Raw genomic sequence first — 16,836 nt, 5'->3', positions numbered from 1 at the left:
CACACCACAACCTCACTTGGAGCTACACCTTTTTGTCCCTATTTCTACTTCAGTGTTTCTCAAGCTTTAGAACAACAACACAGATTGCTGAGCCCAGCCCTAACATTTCTAACTCAGTAGGCCTGGAGTACTGCCCCAGTTATTGCATTTATAACAACTGACGATCGTGCTACTGGTCCTTCACTTTGAGAACTTCTGCTCTATACTATTGTCTCCATTCTACAAAACTCAGTGGGTTGAGTCACCTGCGCCAGGTCTTATGCACAGCTACTAAATGGCTTTCAGAACAAGATGTGGCTGAATTGATAATCAGCTCTTTCTGTTCTGCTGCAATATTTGGGGGGCAAATATCCTAACATGACATTTTCCCCATATGTAAATGCTTTTAAGTGGTCATCTTATTCCTAGGCTGGTCCACAACAGTCTGTTCAGTCATAGTAGAGTGGGGATCTAGAATCAAGAGCTCTGCTCTGGGTTTTGGGCCCTTGGCAGGCAGTGCTGGGAGTGCAGGATGGAGTAGAGGAGGAAAAAGACAGGTTTCACTCTCAGTTTTGCTACAGGGTGACTCATACTTGATGACAGCTCAGGATATCGGAATACAAAGAAATTGTTGTCATCATGTAAACTTAATGGTGGATTTTGGTTGAGAGGCAATAGGAGGTAGTGATTACACACACATGTACACACACACAGAGGAGTGGGGAGTCTGCTCACCTGATTATCGGTTACCTGACCTTGAGTCAGTGTAAGACACCATGAGCTCCAAGTGTTAGCTAATACAGTTAAATTGGAAGGGGTGCATGGGAGATGATAACAACGACCTTAGCAATGAGACTCATAACCAACTTACAGAGTCAGGCACTTCAGAAAAATTTATTTTCGTTTAAGAAAATGTTGCCAGACTCTTAGATTTATTAATATTTCCTCAAGAATCTTTTCATATTTTACTTTTGCAGTAGTATTCCATATTTCTGCTTACCTACATTTGGATTCAAGCACATTTTGCCATTGACAAATGATGCTGAAAGATTCAATGAAATTGTGAAGAATCAGAAAATTTCTGCTAATATTGACACACCTGAAGGTGGATTTGATGCAATTATGCAAGCTGCTGTGTGTAAGGTACGCTGAGGGGAAGAGTGTTTAATTCCGATAACACAAATTTCATCTCTTATTACCACATCTACTTTGAAAAGCTTGGCTAACTTTATCTTTTCTTTAATCATCATATTTCTACATTGGTATTTTTCTTAAAACAGAATTTCTTAAAATTTCTAATTCTATTATGTTATAATGTGACAGTTTTATTCCTAATATTTAAATAACCTAATAAAATTGTAGAAGTATTGGGGGAATTTTCCTACAAGTCATGTGTGATTAATTTTCAAAAAATTAAATCATATTAATCAGGTTTTTATTTAATCATGATAAACAATATCAAAGGCAGAAATAATTTAAAAAGTAAAGATGCCCTGAATCAGTATAAATTTCTATGAATGGTTAGGTTCCATTGTTACGGACCAACAAAATAAACATCCAAAGCCATACTGTCCATGCAACAGTGCAGGAACACCACTCCTCCTTGATAATCCGACAGTTATCCATCCACAGGAATGATTCTTGTCCTCAGATGATAGCTCTTCATGGAAAATATCAAGAAATAGACAAGGCTGAAGCTCCTAGAAGGTGGGAGGGCTAAAGAATAAGGGAAGGAAGGAAAAGGATAAGGTGGGATGGTACAGCCAGGATGAGCTTTTGCCCAACTAGTTCTGGACTAATGTTAATTAAATGGGAGAGCTTTGCTAAGGAACAGCCAATGGACCATCTTAATTAGCAACAGTATGGGGTGATACTTTGATAAGCAATTCTTTTCCTCTTATTACATTTATAAATTTTGAATGATACAGCAGAAAGATAAATATGTGCTTAAATGTTAGGTGACAGTTTAATAAAGCAGGTTTACTCAGAGTCCATTTTAGCTGCATTCTGACTAGTTTTGCTTCAGCTTGGATTTAGGATAATCTATGACATCCCTCCCTTCATTTTTCTGGTAAATTGAAACTGGACAGTAAAACTAACTATGTAAAAGTCGGGTCAAGTGGATACTGATTGCAATGAAACTACTTTTTCTGAAGCATTAATCATCTAAAAATGTTATCCAAGAAAAAGCAAACATCACAGAATTTTGTGTGTTTACTGAAGGAATTAAGAAAGACACAAATAAATGGAAGCATATATCATGTTCATGGATTACAAGAATTAACATCATTGGAATATCCATACCACCCAAAGCAATTTGTAGATTCAATGCAATCTCTATGAAAATACCAGTGACATATTTCACAGATATAGAACAAATATTTCAAAAATTCGTATGACACCATAAAGGACCCCAAATAGCATCAGCAATTTTGAGAAAGAAGAACAAAACAAAGTAGGAGGGATCACATACCTGACATCAAATTATATTACAAGGACACTGTAATCAAAACAGTCTGGTACTGGCATTAGAACAGACACATAGATCAATAGAACAGAATAGAGATCCCAGAAATAAACCCATTTCTCTACAGTCAATTAATATTTGACAAAGGGGAAAAATGTATAAAATAGAGGAAAAATAACCTCTCCAACAAATGGTGTTGGGAGATCTGGACAGATACATGCAAAAAATGAACTCAACCATCAATTTACACGATACACAAAGATAAACTCAAGATGGATAAAACACTTAAATATAGGTCATGGCACCGTAAAAGTTCTAGAGGAGAACATAGGCAAGAAAATCACAGATATACCACGCAGCAATATTTTCACCGATATGTCCCCTAGAGCAAGGGACATAAAGGAAACAAAAAACAAATGGGACTTCATCAAACGAAAAAGCTTCTGCATGGCTAAAAAAAAAAAAAATCAGCAAAATGAAAAGGGAACCAACCGTATGGGAAAGTATATTTGCAAATGATACCTCGGACAAGGGTTTGATTTCCAAAATATATAAAGAGCTCACAAGACTCCACCCCAGGAAGAGAAACAATCCAATTAAAATATCAGCAAAGGACCTGAACAGACACTTCTCCAAGGAAACATACAGACAGTCCATACACATATGAAAGGAGGCTCAGCATCACTAGCCATCAGAGAGATGCAAATTAAAACCACAGTGAGATACCACTTCACATTTGTCAGAAAGGCCATGATAAACAAATAAATAACCAAGTGTTGGTGAGGTTGTGGAGAAAAGGGAGCCCTAGTGCACTGTTGGTGGGAATGCAGACTGGTATGGCCATTGTGGAAAACAATATGGAATTTCATCAAAAACTAAAGATGGAACTGCCTTTTGATCTGGCAATTCCACTACTGGGATTATTCACTCAGAATCCTGAAACACCAATCCAAAAAGAACCTATGTACCCCAATGTTCATAGCAGCACAATTTATAATAGCCAAGTGCTAGAAGCAACCTAGGTGCCCACCAGTAAATGAGTGGATCAAAAATCTATGGTACAGATTCAGGAACTTCTGGCCAATATGAAGGCATAGGTAGATACACTTTGTCTCCTCACACAACCAAAAGGACAACAACAAATTTAAAAACAGAAAACAACCAGAACTTCCAGAAATGGAACTGTATGGGAGTCCAACAACCAAGGATTTAAAGAAGAAACATATCCAGACTGGTAGGAGGGGCAGAAATGGGCAGCTCAAGTGGAGAGGACGTGAGGTAAGACGGTGGCTGGTGGTCCCACATTTGTGTGCGGATAAACCAAGAAGAACAACTGGGGAGCGAAATAGATCACACAACCCAGGTTCCAGGGCCAGGAAATAAACCTCAAAACCTCTGACTGTAAAAATCTGTGGGGATTGCAGTGGTGGGAGAAACTCCCAGCCTCACAGGGGAGTCTGTTGGAGAAATCCACAAGATCCTAGAATGTACACAAGTGTACCCAGCCAGGAATCAGCACCAGAAGGGCCCAATTTGATTGTGAGTAGTGGGGGAAGTGACTGGAAACCAGCCAAGAGCCGAGCAAGCAGCAAGAAACTCATCAAGATGCATCATAATTGAGTTAGCCAAGATTAAAGATAAAGAGAGAATCTTAAAAGCAGCAAGAGAAAAGGACACAGTTACCTAAAAAGGAGTCCCTATAAGACTATCAGCTGATTTCTCAAGAGTAACCTTGCAGGCAAGAAGGGGCTGGAAAGAAATATTCAAAGTCAGGAAAGGCAAGGACCTACATCCAAGATTACTCTATCCAGCAAAGCTATCATTTAGAATGGAAGGACAGATAAAGTGCTTCCCAGATAAGGTCAAGTTAAAGGAGTCCATCATCACTCAGCCCTTATTATATGAAATGTTAAAGGGACTTACCTACGAAAAAGAAGATGATAAAAAATATGAATGGTAAAATAACAACAAACTCACAACTATCAACAACTGAACCTAAAAACAAAAACAAACTAAGCAAACAATTAGAACAGAAACAGAATCACAGAAATGGAGATCACATGGAGGGTTATCAGTGGGGAGGGGAAGTGGGAAGAATGAGGGAAAAGATACAGGGAATAAAAAGCATAATTGTTAGTTATAAAATTGACAGGGGAAGGTTAAGAATAGTATAGGAAATGGAGACGCCCAAGAACTTATATATACAACCCATGGACATGAACTAAGAGGAGGAATGATGGTGGGGATGGGGTGCAGGGTGGAGGGGAATAAAGAGGAGGAAAAAAATGGGACAACTGTAATAGCACAATCAGTAAAATATACTTTAAAAAACTATAGTACACAATGGAATACTATGCAGCAGAAAGAACGAAGGAGCTTCTACCCTGCGCAGCAGCATGGGTGGAACTGGAGAGCATTATGCTAAGTGAAGTAAGCCAGGCAGTGAAAGACAAATACCATATGGTTTCACATATAAGTGGAACCTAATCAACAAAACAAGCAAGTAAAATATAACCAGAGACATTGAAATAACAAACTGACAATAACCAGAGGGGAGGGGGAAGGAGGATAAGAGGAGAAAGAAGGGAAAAGGTGTACTCAAGGAACATCTATAAAAGACCCATGGACAAAGCCAAAGGGGGATAGGACTGAGGGTGGGAAGTGGTGGTGGGTTGGGTGGGGGAAAGTGATGGCTGGAAAATGGAGACAACCATATTGAACAACAATAAAAATAAAAATAAAAAAATAAAAAGAATTTTGTGTGTTTACTACATTAGTATTATCAACTCCCAATACATGAAAAAGGCTAAAATAGACCAGCAATATAATTTTATAATCTGAATGTGTCCAATCATAATTGATTCACTCTCAATACATGCATGCCTCTATCCAATACAATCCAAATGTTTCTTTCTCACTGTAGGAGAAAATTGGCTGGCGGAACGACTCCCTCCATCTCCTGGTCTTTGTGAGCGATGCTGATTCTCATTTTGGAATGGACAGCAAACTGGCAGGCATCGTCATTCCTAACGATGGACTCTGCCACTTGGACAGCAAGAATGAATACTCCATGTCAACTGTCTTGGTGTGTAATCTGCACTCTACTCTGTTTTCGGGGCTGTAAGAAGGCAAATGAAGCAACGGTTGCTGTAGTACATAGCAGAATAACCCACACTAAGTGAAAACAGTGCACATTTTCTGACTTGAGGTTAACAAATTGCCCTGTCTAGATCCTCATCACCCTTAGCGGTTCCCACAGGAGTACAGGTGGGTGGTGGGGCTATGTGAGAAGTCTGGATCTCCTGCAGCACAGAGGATCCCATAACCTCCCAATTTTTCAAAGAGCCAGAGGCCAGCAAAAAGCAGAACAGTTAGCTCATTCTCTTCTCAACCACAGCCCCAGAAAGGAGGGCTCACAGCAAAACCACAATCACCTAGGAGTTGCTGTGAATGATGGTCCCAGAGCATGCTTCCTAAATAATGCCATGTTTTCATGGACAGTTGGGCTGTGCAGGAAACAATGAGTCAAGTACTGCTTGATTGGTGCTTATTAACATTTGGTGTATTTTTTGTCATTCAAAAAATGGTGGTAACATGCAAGGAAAAGAACTTGACTTTTTTAACAAGGTAAAATTTTGAGAGCTTTTTCAGTGTACATTATTTCATTCAGTTCTCACCAGAAACTTGTGTTTGTAACTGCTCTCCTTAAACAGACCATAAGGCTGCCATGTTTGTGCATGTGTTATTCCCTCTGTCTGGGATGCCCTTCCCTCCTAGATCACTGAGAAACTCTTAATTATTCTTCAAAACCCAGCTCAATCATGACTGCTCCCAGCGGCCCTTTTGGATAGCTGTTGGGCCAGGTAGGGATCACCTCTCCCCTCACTCCCATACATACTTGTCTCCTTGCCCATCGCTGTGTGGAAATATGTGTGCTCATGTCTGTCTCTATTTCTCTAATGTGTGTTCCTCAAGGCCAGAGGTGCCTGGGCCACACTGGGCACTGACTACTCAATGAAATAGAGTTGAATTATGAAGTAGCAACATGGGAAGGCTATACTATCCCCCATTTAATATCTGGAAAAATACAGTACAGAGATTTTAAGTGACTTCTTAAAATGTTAATGCTGTAAATGTGTATGTAGGGGAAGAAAGGGAGGGAGAGAGAGAGGAAAAAGAGTAAGACAAAGAGGAAAAGAAAAAGAGAAAGAGTTCTAATATCAGATTGGAAAAAAAAACTATTCTCCAAAAAAAGAATTCAGTGAGGTAATGTATATAAATGCTTAATACGGTGCTGCCAATTAGTTTTTAAAAATCTATTGGTTCATAAATTATCTGCTACCATCCCTTGCCTAAATTTCTAACTTTGAACGTGAATGCTTTCCTATAACTTTTGATGAATAGTAATTCCCAAACTTATTTAATTATATAAATTGCCTTTCCATGTTATAAGATCAATGAGGGTAGCCACATATTGTCTTTCAGCCAAGAAGGAACAAGAAATCGTGAGAAATGAACCTCCTCTTTTTTTGCAACTATTCAAATGCTCCTTAGTACATATCTTAGAAAAGTAGGACTACAGAAGCAAACACTACCTATTGCTTAATATGACCATCTCATCTAATAAATATTTAACTCACCATTGCTGAGTTTCTACACATGCACAGAACCCATGAGCTGTTTCCTGTAACACAGCCCCCTGGGTCCTGTGAGCACTTTCTATGCACTCAACACTGGGTGGGCCAGGTTCCTGGGGCCACAAAATAATAAGACATGGTCCCTGGCCTTGAGGAACTTATAAGATTATTGTGGGAACTAAACTAGCTGATGTGGATCAAATAGAAAATTACTTTTACCCACCTATGAAGGGTAATAGAATCGTACGTGGTATGATTCTGGCTGTACATGCACAACAGTTGAAAGGTTTGAGAACATGTGGAGATAAGGAAGGGTCAGCATTGGAGGAATTCATGCTTAAGGATGAAGGATGCTTAGTGTTTGGGCACTTGAATAGCAGAGGAGATTGAAAATGTCAGACTGAGGAAGATTTATATTATCTGGATTTTACCGGTACCTACTAATAAAAATCCAAATGGCCTGGAAAGCATGTAGTACACAGCCAGATTGCAGTTGGGTCCTTTGCCTGAAGTGCTGAGAATATGTGAACACGCCCCATTAGTGTACAGTGTCCCTCCACTTGGGCTGATTTCAGACATCATCAACAATTTCTTAGTTTAGTTGTTTGCAGGCTAACCTTTCATTTGAGTTTCTTCTTTGTACATTATCCCCATTTGGATTCATGTAAGAGGCAAAGATACTGCATGATTTTCAGCCTTGGAAAATAAAGGCCGTCTTCAGATTTGACAATAAATGACTTCTTTATTTTTCCAAGTATCCATATCACTTGGGAATGATGTGTCAATGGGACAGAAATACAATGTGTTTTCAACGGCCCTGTAAAACTATTGCAAGATCCAATAAAACTGATTAGCGACCTCAAAGAAACAAAAAGACCAAACCCAAGAACTGGTGCAGGAATGTCTCAAATCAGATAGGAATTGTAGTGTGTCGTTCATCAGCAGGCTGCCCGTTCCTCAGCCCTCATGCCACCTCATTCCATTCCAGCACCAGTTTCAGAGCTACGAGAGTCCCCCCCCAGTCATGTCCATCTCAGTCTAACGGCTGCTTCCTCTGCTCTGGCATTCCCTCTACCTTGGGCCTGCTGCTAAATGGCGTTTAGAAGAGGACATGTGCAAGTATGGCACACTACCAGTCATTAGACAAATTTCAAGTGATCTCCTCAGAAGAACAGAGGGTAAATACACCACACCACATTGACAGGCACTGACTCCTAAGAATTAAGGGGATTTACAAAATTGAGGAAACAATTATTAAACTAATTAATAAGTAATGCTAATTGTGTATTTGTTTACTTAGAGTAATAGATAAATGAAGCCTAGGAGCATCGAAACGCCAAATTTATTAAGATATCTTTGAAAGAAACATTCTTTTCTTTATTTGGCATGTTTTTGTTAAGACGATACTTAAAATCTGTATGTTCATTTTAGGAATATCCCACGATTGGACAACTCATTGATAAACTGGTGCAAAATAACGTGCTACTGATCTTTGCCGTAACCAAAGAGCAGCTTCATTTATATGAGGTAAGCAAACATCGTTCAAGAAATTCCTTTAGGGAGATTATTCAACATGAAACTTGAACATTAACTCTGTGAGTTTAACGCATGAGAAAATCATTAGAAAATCATTAACACGTGCCAAATATACTGGACACTTGGCAAAGCGGACTCAGTTACTGTCTACAATTTAAATTACAAACATGGAGGGACAGAGAAGAATGGGGGATAGATATGGTGGGACCAGGAAGGAGTTATGGAAATGAAAAGGTGAGTTGAAAGAGACTACCAATAAACATAGGACCACCTGCCTAATGGAAAAGTAGTCCATCTTTCCATGAACTATTTCATCTGATGAGGAAGGAGTCAACAGAAAGCAGAAAAAATATGAGGATGGGGGGAGAATTGACTTTAAATACCCAGACATTTGCTAATTAGGTACATAAAAAATATATAAATAGAGACACAATTCAAGCAGCTATTAGGAAGTGAAAAGCTGAAAGAAAAACTTGTTAAATTGGGCCAAAAAATAATTTCCCCCTTAAAGCAGCTGGATTTGCAGTTCAAGTTTTGGGATGGAAGCACCAACTGCACCAACTGCAGAAAGACAATGGTTTCGTTAGATGAAATAACATTTGATAACCAATGCCTAAGCGGTGAGATACCCATGCATACACAAAAGATTTCTCTGGTTTCTTTTGAGCCTAAGAAAAACAAGCTGTAAAAATGCCATGAAATGAGTTGCTAGCAAATGGTCTATTCCTAATGGGCAATGTCACAGAGAAGTAAGGAGTCTCCCGCCTGGGCCCTAGAAAATGTGGAGAAAATAGGTGTGTATTAAAGTCTTTGACTTGCACGCAGAAACTTCAAATATGTCTAAACTCAGTCTGATCTCCCATTCCTTTTGAAAGGACCTCTTAACAAGCTTGGTGAATTTACAGGGCTCGGGAAACTCTGACATTATTTCACAGAGGCTTTGATTAAATGCCACTCACTGCTAAGGACGGTGCCGCCCATGAACTTGCATCAGGTTCTATAGAAAGGATTCAGGAGGAGATCCTATCTTGCATTTCTAATGAGAGGAGGGTATTGTACTCCAGGTGAGATTGCTGTCTGCTGAAAACCAAGGAAGTCCCTTGAAATAAAGCTGCATACTTGAAGCCTTTGTTCTACTCTGAGATCATGTGGGTTCACCTGATCTGGGCATTTTCTTAAGGCTCTTTAGTATGTGATACTTGTTTCCAGTGGTTTTAAGTAGTAGAGCTGCAATATACCACAAATACAATAGTGAGTCTATTCTGCCTTTGATCCCTAAGGTTAGCTTGAGAGGACCCTGGGGGTCTCAACACCTCCTCCTCATCAGGGCTCCTGTTTAGAAGTGGGAGGAGAGGTTACACAGAACTTTTCTTAAAAGGAGAGTCAGGGAAATATGACTGATGATCATGAACATAGACAATTATAACTCACATTGGTAATAGTCTTTAAGACTCACAACTCATTTATACACCTCCTCAAAACTGCTATTAAAAAGACAGAGGCAGGTGAAAAATAACTACACAGCAAAACAGAACCCGTTGGATTTAAGGTTGTCGCATCCACAGTTCCCCTTTTGCGAAGAAAATGATCATTTCCGCGGAAAACACAGATTACAGCCTGCCTTTGAAGTAACAGCAGGACATTTATTTTGCCTGCCTACTAATCTCATTACATGGCAAATTTATGTTCTGTCATGATCTGTGGTCTTTACCATCCAGGCTCCGCTAAATTCAAAGGGACGTTTTCAGGGAGCCCCTCAGCGGACCAGGTTAGCAGCCCACTCTATGACTGCCATTCTTTCATTATTTTATTTTTATTTTGTTGGACTCTCCATGCCATTTGCATTTGTGGGGGCAGGCGGCAGCCAGGTCTAAAGATGATGACGGTGACACTGCACTTCCCTGAAGCCTTCTCACAGCATGAAAATGCTGATCTCTTGCCTTATTGATAATGAAAACTGAAAATGGACCAATAATGGCTTGTGTTGCTTTTCCATTTAAATCTCTTAAAAGGATCCCTCCCTATGTGTACAGGAACTCCGTGCAACCTGATGTCTGGATAGCTGTGATAGAAGAACATAACTACCAGATTCACTGAAAAATAAAACCAGCATTAGGATTAATAAAGCAACTAAGTGGTTGACTGTAATGAAAATTCCAGAGGGCAAATTGCTCGCACCAGTTCTGTATTAAGCGTAGTTAGGTGCATATTCCCCAGGCAGGGGATGGGTCAGGTTTTATGGCACCTCGTCTCGCAGCAAATAAGATTTATGGAGCCCATTCACAGAATGCAGGGGCAATGACTGGCTTTTCAGTGATTTTGGTAAGATGCTTTGGACTGCCCAGGTGCGTAGTGTTGCTGTGCTTTGTGGTAACAAGAGATGAGTAAACAACCCAACGGATGAAGTAAGCAGTTTCACCTTCAGTTCAATGACTACAGTGTGCACCCCAGACCCCAGCAAACAGATGATTTTGAACAAACTTATTATTATGAATAGCTTCCTGTTTGTTCAATTGCAGGGTTCAAAAGATAATGATAGATAATAGACTGAGCAGTAGATAGTATATTTATCGTATTCTAATGCTAAATACCAGTTTGATTCAGGATTCAATTATCCAAGCTAAGAAATTTTTTTTTATCTCCTCTGTTGTTTTCAAATGTTTATTGTTAATTTACATTAAGATAGTATCAGGCTACTAAACCCCAACTGTCTGATTTGACTAGTCTTTCCTTCTAAGTGAGATACTGAGATAAAAAGCAATTAAATCAGTCTTCTTTACTGCATTGTCAAATCAGATTATTAATCACCTGGGATTATTTGCAAGACTTTAACATATACTATATATTTCAAAATGTCTACAACTGCCTGGGATATATGAGTGTTGTGACATTAATAACAATAATTATTACATGACCTGACCTGGTATTTATGATGTAATGTTGAAACACAGCACTTAGAAAGTATGTAAGATACATTGGTAGTAGACACATCCCGTTTAGTCTCTAACATCTACGAGCACTAATTGATGTCCCTATGATTATTAGAACAGAGTTATGTGTCTAACGCATGGGGACAGGGGCCTCAAGCAGGTTTTTATGTTACCGCAGGACCCCTCTCTGTGGAGGTAAAAAGGCCTCGATTTTCACTCTTTGAGGAGAATAGTGAGTCTTGCTTATCTTTCTGTTTAGGTCAATTCTCCATATACAGTAGATGCTCAGTAAGTATTTGTTGAATGAATTCTTTAAAAATTGTAAGTACCTCATCTTTCTCAAATTGAGTGAAAGTTTCTAAATAGGGACTTGGAGTTTTGCGTGACAAATACCTGTCAGGGTTGAGGGAGCCCGTGTGCAAGAACAGGTGTGGGTGCCTGACCGATGCTACTACCACCCCTGCAGCCCCGGCTGTCCCAGGCCCTCCCTTCCCTTCAACTTTGACACAGGTGGCACCACAGAGGAAACAAATACTCTGCCATCAACCTTAGGCCCAACTTGTTGGAAAAGCTCCAGAGCCTCCTTACTAGGCCCTGAAAGGAAAAGCCCTGAGCAATTACCCTCTTGACAGTCATTATATCTAAAAACAAGCACAGAGAGTGGCCACAACATACTCTGAGCCTGATGCTCTTTGCAGCTTGTGAAAAGTATCAACCGTATACGGATTTCAATTTTTCAGGAATCAATAACCCAGTTTTTATTTCCCCCCTTCTTTCTTTTTTTTATTGCTCATCTTTTGAGCTTTTCACTGCAGCAAGAGAGTTGAAAGGAGGCAGAGATATTAGGGAGGAAGATAAAACAAAAATTGGATCGTGTTGCTATTTGTTAGCTCTTTTGATATTATTTTGTTTTATAATGTTCACTGTTGGAAAAGATCAAAAGAGTTTTGACCGGATGAAAATCCCTTCATCTCTGGCCCCCATGTTTCACACACACACACACACACACACACACACACTCACACTGAATGACTCCCAGCTTTGGCGGTCAGTGACTCAGTCTGGGGGGGAACTTCACCTCGAATTCCAGTGACCTTCGCACAGATAGCGTAGAGTTAGCTCTGATGCAGTCCATTTCAGGGCATGGTCTAGACAGTTGTGTTTCCTCCTGTCAACTCCATCCTATAAAGGAGTATTCCAAATTTATGCTTTTAGAAAAAATAAAATCATCTAAGAATATACATGTGTGGATTATGAGAAATATCCATGGAGTTAATAAATTGCTCTTAATTCAGATATAATGGAGAAGGATTTTGATCTCTCTTTAACTGAGGTGTCTGGGAACAAAGACTGAGGCGAGCCAGCTGCCTACACTTTTCCTTATTAACAAAAACCTCTCTCAGGGAGGGAGGACTTGGACATAAGACTCATGTCTTCAGATTACCAAGACGAGGTTCTTAGAAGTATTTTCCAGTCTTAATAAATTGCAATCATGAAATTCATCGGTAGCTACCCCTTAGATTCCGTGTAGTACTTTTCTTCTAAAGAATGCGAAGGCTCATAATCCACACAGGAAACAGAAAAAAATACTGATTGATGCTCTATTAAGCCAACCCATGTAGAAATATAACATGGGATTTCAGCAATACAAGACCTACATATTTCAAGATTTACAAACCACCCAGAATGTCTAGCATGTGATTGGGACCAAGACACTACTGATTGCATCCATTCATTTATTCATCCATTCAGCAAACGTTTCATGAGCTCCTCCCAAGAACCAGGGTTTCCGACTATAGAGGAGCATAAGACACAGCACCTCCCCCAGTAAGTCCCATAGAACATTAACAGACTTGTAGACCAATAAACAGGATAAGGGCATTTTAGAAGTTGCATTCTGAAAAGAGACCCAAGGCAGAATTTTGCCAAGGGGCTAGAGTTTTCATGTCTGTCTCTGTTTTTACTATTTTCTATTTGTTAAATGGGGCAGCAAATTAAGTGGCAATCGTGAACTGCCTTTGATGCTAGTAGTACCATAGTGTTCACTAAGCACTCCTTCGCTTTGCAGTGGTGAGGACCAGAGATGATATGCAGCTATGATTATAAGAATAATAGGGAAGGTTTGCTGAGGGCTCATTATGTGGAAGCCTGGGGGTAAGCATTTTAACTCATTTTATTATTTAACCTCCATTTGATGGCTGTAGAACCCAAAATAACAAAGCAAGTTACGTGGGAGAGCCAGGATTTGAACCTAGCAGTTTGAGTCCACAGCTTCAACCATTGAGCTTAAGGAGCAATTGAACCTGAACTGCTGTATTGAAAGAATATGGTAGTTTACAGCCACTAGACTTTTATATAAAATAACCTTTTAAATAAAGTAACTGACTTTGAAAGTCACTGAGCAGTGAAAGCCCGGGGCCTAAGGGTAGAGCAGAGCTGTCTGACAGGTGAACAGAAAGGTGAAATTCTTATAAATGGTGGAGTCCTTCAAGGCCAGCAAACACGAGGGTCCTTTGATGTTGCTGTTAATTTAGAGGAATACAGAAAGTTTTAAATGTGTGGAAACTCCAGCTGGTAAGAACAGGCTAGGAAGCATGATGTCATCGGTCAACCAACTAAAACAGCTACTCTCTATGGTAATCACTATCTACAGTTCCAACCAAAGGGGAGAAGGAGACACATGCCCTGACAAAGGCTATAGGTTCATTATGATACAATTCAAGCACAGAGAAAAGTAGAGTAATGCAATATACCTCCATGTGTCTACTACCTCAAGATTTCTTAAATCTTAACATTTTGCCTCCAATGTTTTTTTTAAAGAAATAAAACATTTCAGATGCACTTTTCTGCTGTATAACGTGTCCAGCTCCATCTGACCCCACCCCCTCTTTCTTTCCATAGAAATAAGTTCCACAGTCCTAAACTCAGGTGTTTACTATTCCCATGTTTATTTTTTGTACTACCAAATTATATGTATATCCATAAATAATTACATCATTTTGGCTTACAAGTTTAACTTAATATTATCTCTACAATTTGATATTATGTTTTTTTAATTATGGTAAAATATACAAAGTTGACCATTTTAACCACAGTGACAGTAAGTGACAGTAAACCACAGTTTAAGTGACAGTAAGTACATTCACATTGTTGTACTCAGTGTTATGTTTTTGAGGCTTATCCATGGGGATACCCGTAGCTCCCGCTTACTCTTCCCATGGCTGTGCACGTTCCATTAAGTGTAGTTGCTGCCATGTGTTCGTTCTGCATCTGAGGGCATCCGACCTCTCCACTGTGCAACATCACAAATGTTGCCGCCATGTGCATCCTTGCACATGTGTTCTCTACTGAGGATCCATTTGTAGAAGTAGTGTCCCCAGGACACAGGGAATGGCATCCTCAAGTCTTCTGGGTGTGTCCAAGTGGCTCCCCAAAGTGGTTGTATCAGTTACTTTCCTACTGACAAGGTGGGATTATGACACCCCCAAAAAACTCACCCCACACTTTAAATTACTTTTTCTGACAGTAAAACTACCACATTATTTGAAGGAAAGGAAAGAATAAGTATACAGAAAAGCACAAAGAAGAAAGTAAAGATCACTCAAAACTCACCACTCAGACATAGCTAACCATTCTTGACATTTTAGAATAAGTCTTCTCTTTTTTCTTTGAGTGCATTTACATATTTTAACATAATTGGCATCATACTGTACATATTAAGTATTTTCACATTTTTTGAATGAGTTTATATATTTACATTCTTATGAAGGCATAAAAATTGCATTTAATTATATGTCAAACAATCACTTTTATTGACAAGAATAACTTTGAATGAAATCAAGGTCATTCCACCAAATTCAGAATGTGTTTGCTGTACTTACAGGGTGGCTTCTTTAAAATGAAAGCAAACTTGCTCTCCTCCTATCAGCAGCTCCAGAACATCACAATTGCTACATTTTTACTTATCAGGTTAGTTTTTCACATATTCCCATGATGCTTGATTACTTTTTATACCTTCATGTGACAACTTTAATAGGACCAACAGATTATTTTTGGTATATGTTTTCATATCCCCCTTCATGAGGACTCCAACACCTGTGGATAAACTCAGTTTCTCCAAAGGCTCCTCTCTGAGCTGCAAAGGGCTCAAAGCTGTGTATTTTCCCTTCTTCATGCTATCTCAGAGTCCCACAGGATGCAGACACTCCTATTTAACTCAGTTACTCATATGCTCCCTGAAGCCTTTCCTGAGGTTGCAGTTGGCCACTCTGGCCACCCTAAATTACAGCTATACAGAAAGGAAGCTCACTCTGGCTGAGATTGCCCTGCAGAAGTCTAACTGCAAGCAAGCCTTCTCCATATGGCAGAACCTATTAAACAGTTACAGATGGCATCAAGGCATGGCAGACAAGTTAAAGCAATAGCTGCCTGGACATAAGAAGAGTTTAGGAGTACTACATATTTTAACTTTGTGCCTAATTATCTGAAAGAGCCCAAAATATGCTACAAAGGGGCTAGTATTAACTAATTAATTAATTAATTAATTGCTCAATATTCTGTTGCCTGTGTATATTCTATGTTCAAAAAGTAAAGAGAAAATTTTAGAAAAAGAAAATGTTGAGCTTGAACAATTTGGGCACACTTCATCCACTAATTCAGGGTTGGCATGTTTTTCTCTATAGGACTGCCAGATTTAGCACAGAAAAATACAGGATGCCCAGTTCAATTTGAATTTCAAATAAGTAACAAATAATTTTTTAGTATAAGTATGTCCCATGCAATATTTGAGAGACACTTACACTAAAAGCTTGGAAATTTTACTGAGAACTGGGGGAAAATAGTGTGTAGGGATGGAGAATAATGAAAGGGGAGAGATGGAGATCTTACTTCAATAGGATCTTCAGGGAAGACTCCTTTCAAGAAATGATTATGTTGCCATTCAAGGTTTGTGTGTGTAACGTAGGAGCTCCAAACTAGGGAGCTGCTTAAATGTTTGCAATATCCCTTTAAAAAAAACACCCGGAGGACTAGCAGATGTGGACATGCCATTACTCACATAACAGGAGAGTGCACTGATGGTGGCAGGTCAGGGCAAGAGAGACCGCACCTCCTCCAGTCTCAGGCTCATTATAAGGGGTCCCAGACAAAGGCAGCGTGGGTCCAGGTTGCACAAACCTATGTGTGGTCCAGAGCTACATTATATCAGTGTGTACATGCTGAAGAAAAAGGTCAAGAAGCAGTCACAGGACAGGAAGCCACTCCCAAAAGGGGATCAGAAGAGAATTAT

General features: G+C 39.5%; 1 protein-coding gene across 4 annotated transcripts in view; it reads left to right on the top strand.

Annotated features, from left to right (window-relative positions):
* The window catches only part of ITGB6 (integrin subunit beta 6), a 162,514-nt gene that overhangs the window by 78,422 nt on the left and 67,256 nt on the right, over nucleotides 1-16,836 (top strand). For all 4 annotated transcript variants that reach the window (XM_053918719.2, XM_053918718.2, XM_053918720.2 and 1 more), the window contains 3 exons: nucleotides 957-1,122; nucleotides 5,370-5,531; nucleotides 8,515-8,610. In XM_053918719.2, the coding sequence (XP_053774694.1) occupies nucleotides 957-1,122; nucleotides 5,370-5,531; nucleotides 8,515-8,610 (424 nt within the window). The remainder of the gene's footprint in view (nucleotides 1-956; nucleotides 1,123-5,369; nucleotides 5,532-8,514; nucleotides 8,611-16,836) is intronic.

This window comes from Desmodus rotundus, chromosome 2 (genome assembly GCF_022682495.2).
Source record: "Desmodus rotundus isolate HL8 chromosome 2, HLdesRot8A.1, whole genome shotgun sequence".
Lineage (NCBI taxonomy): Eukaryota > Metazoa > Chordata > Mammalia > Chiroptera > Phyllostomidae > Desmodus > Desmodus rotundus.
Note: the sequence above shows the minus strand (reverse complement) of the source record. Positions and strands in the feature narration are given on the sequence as shown.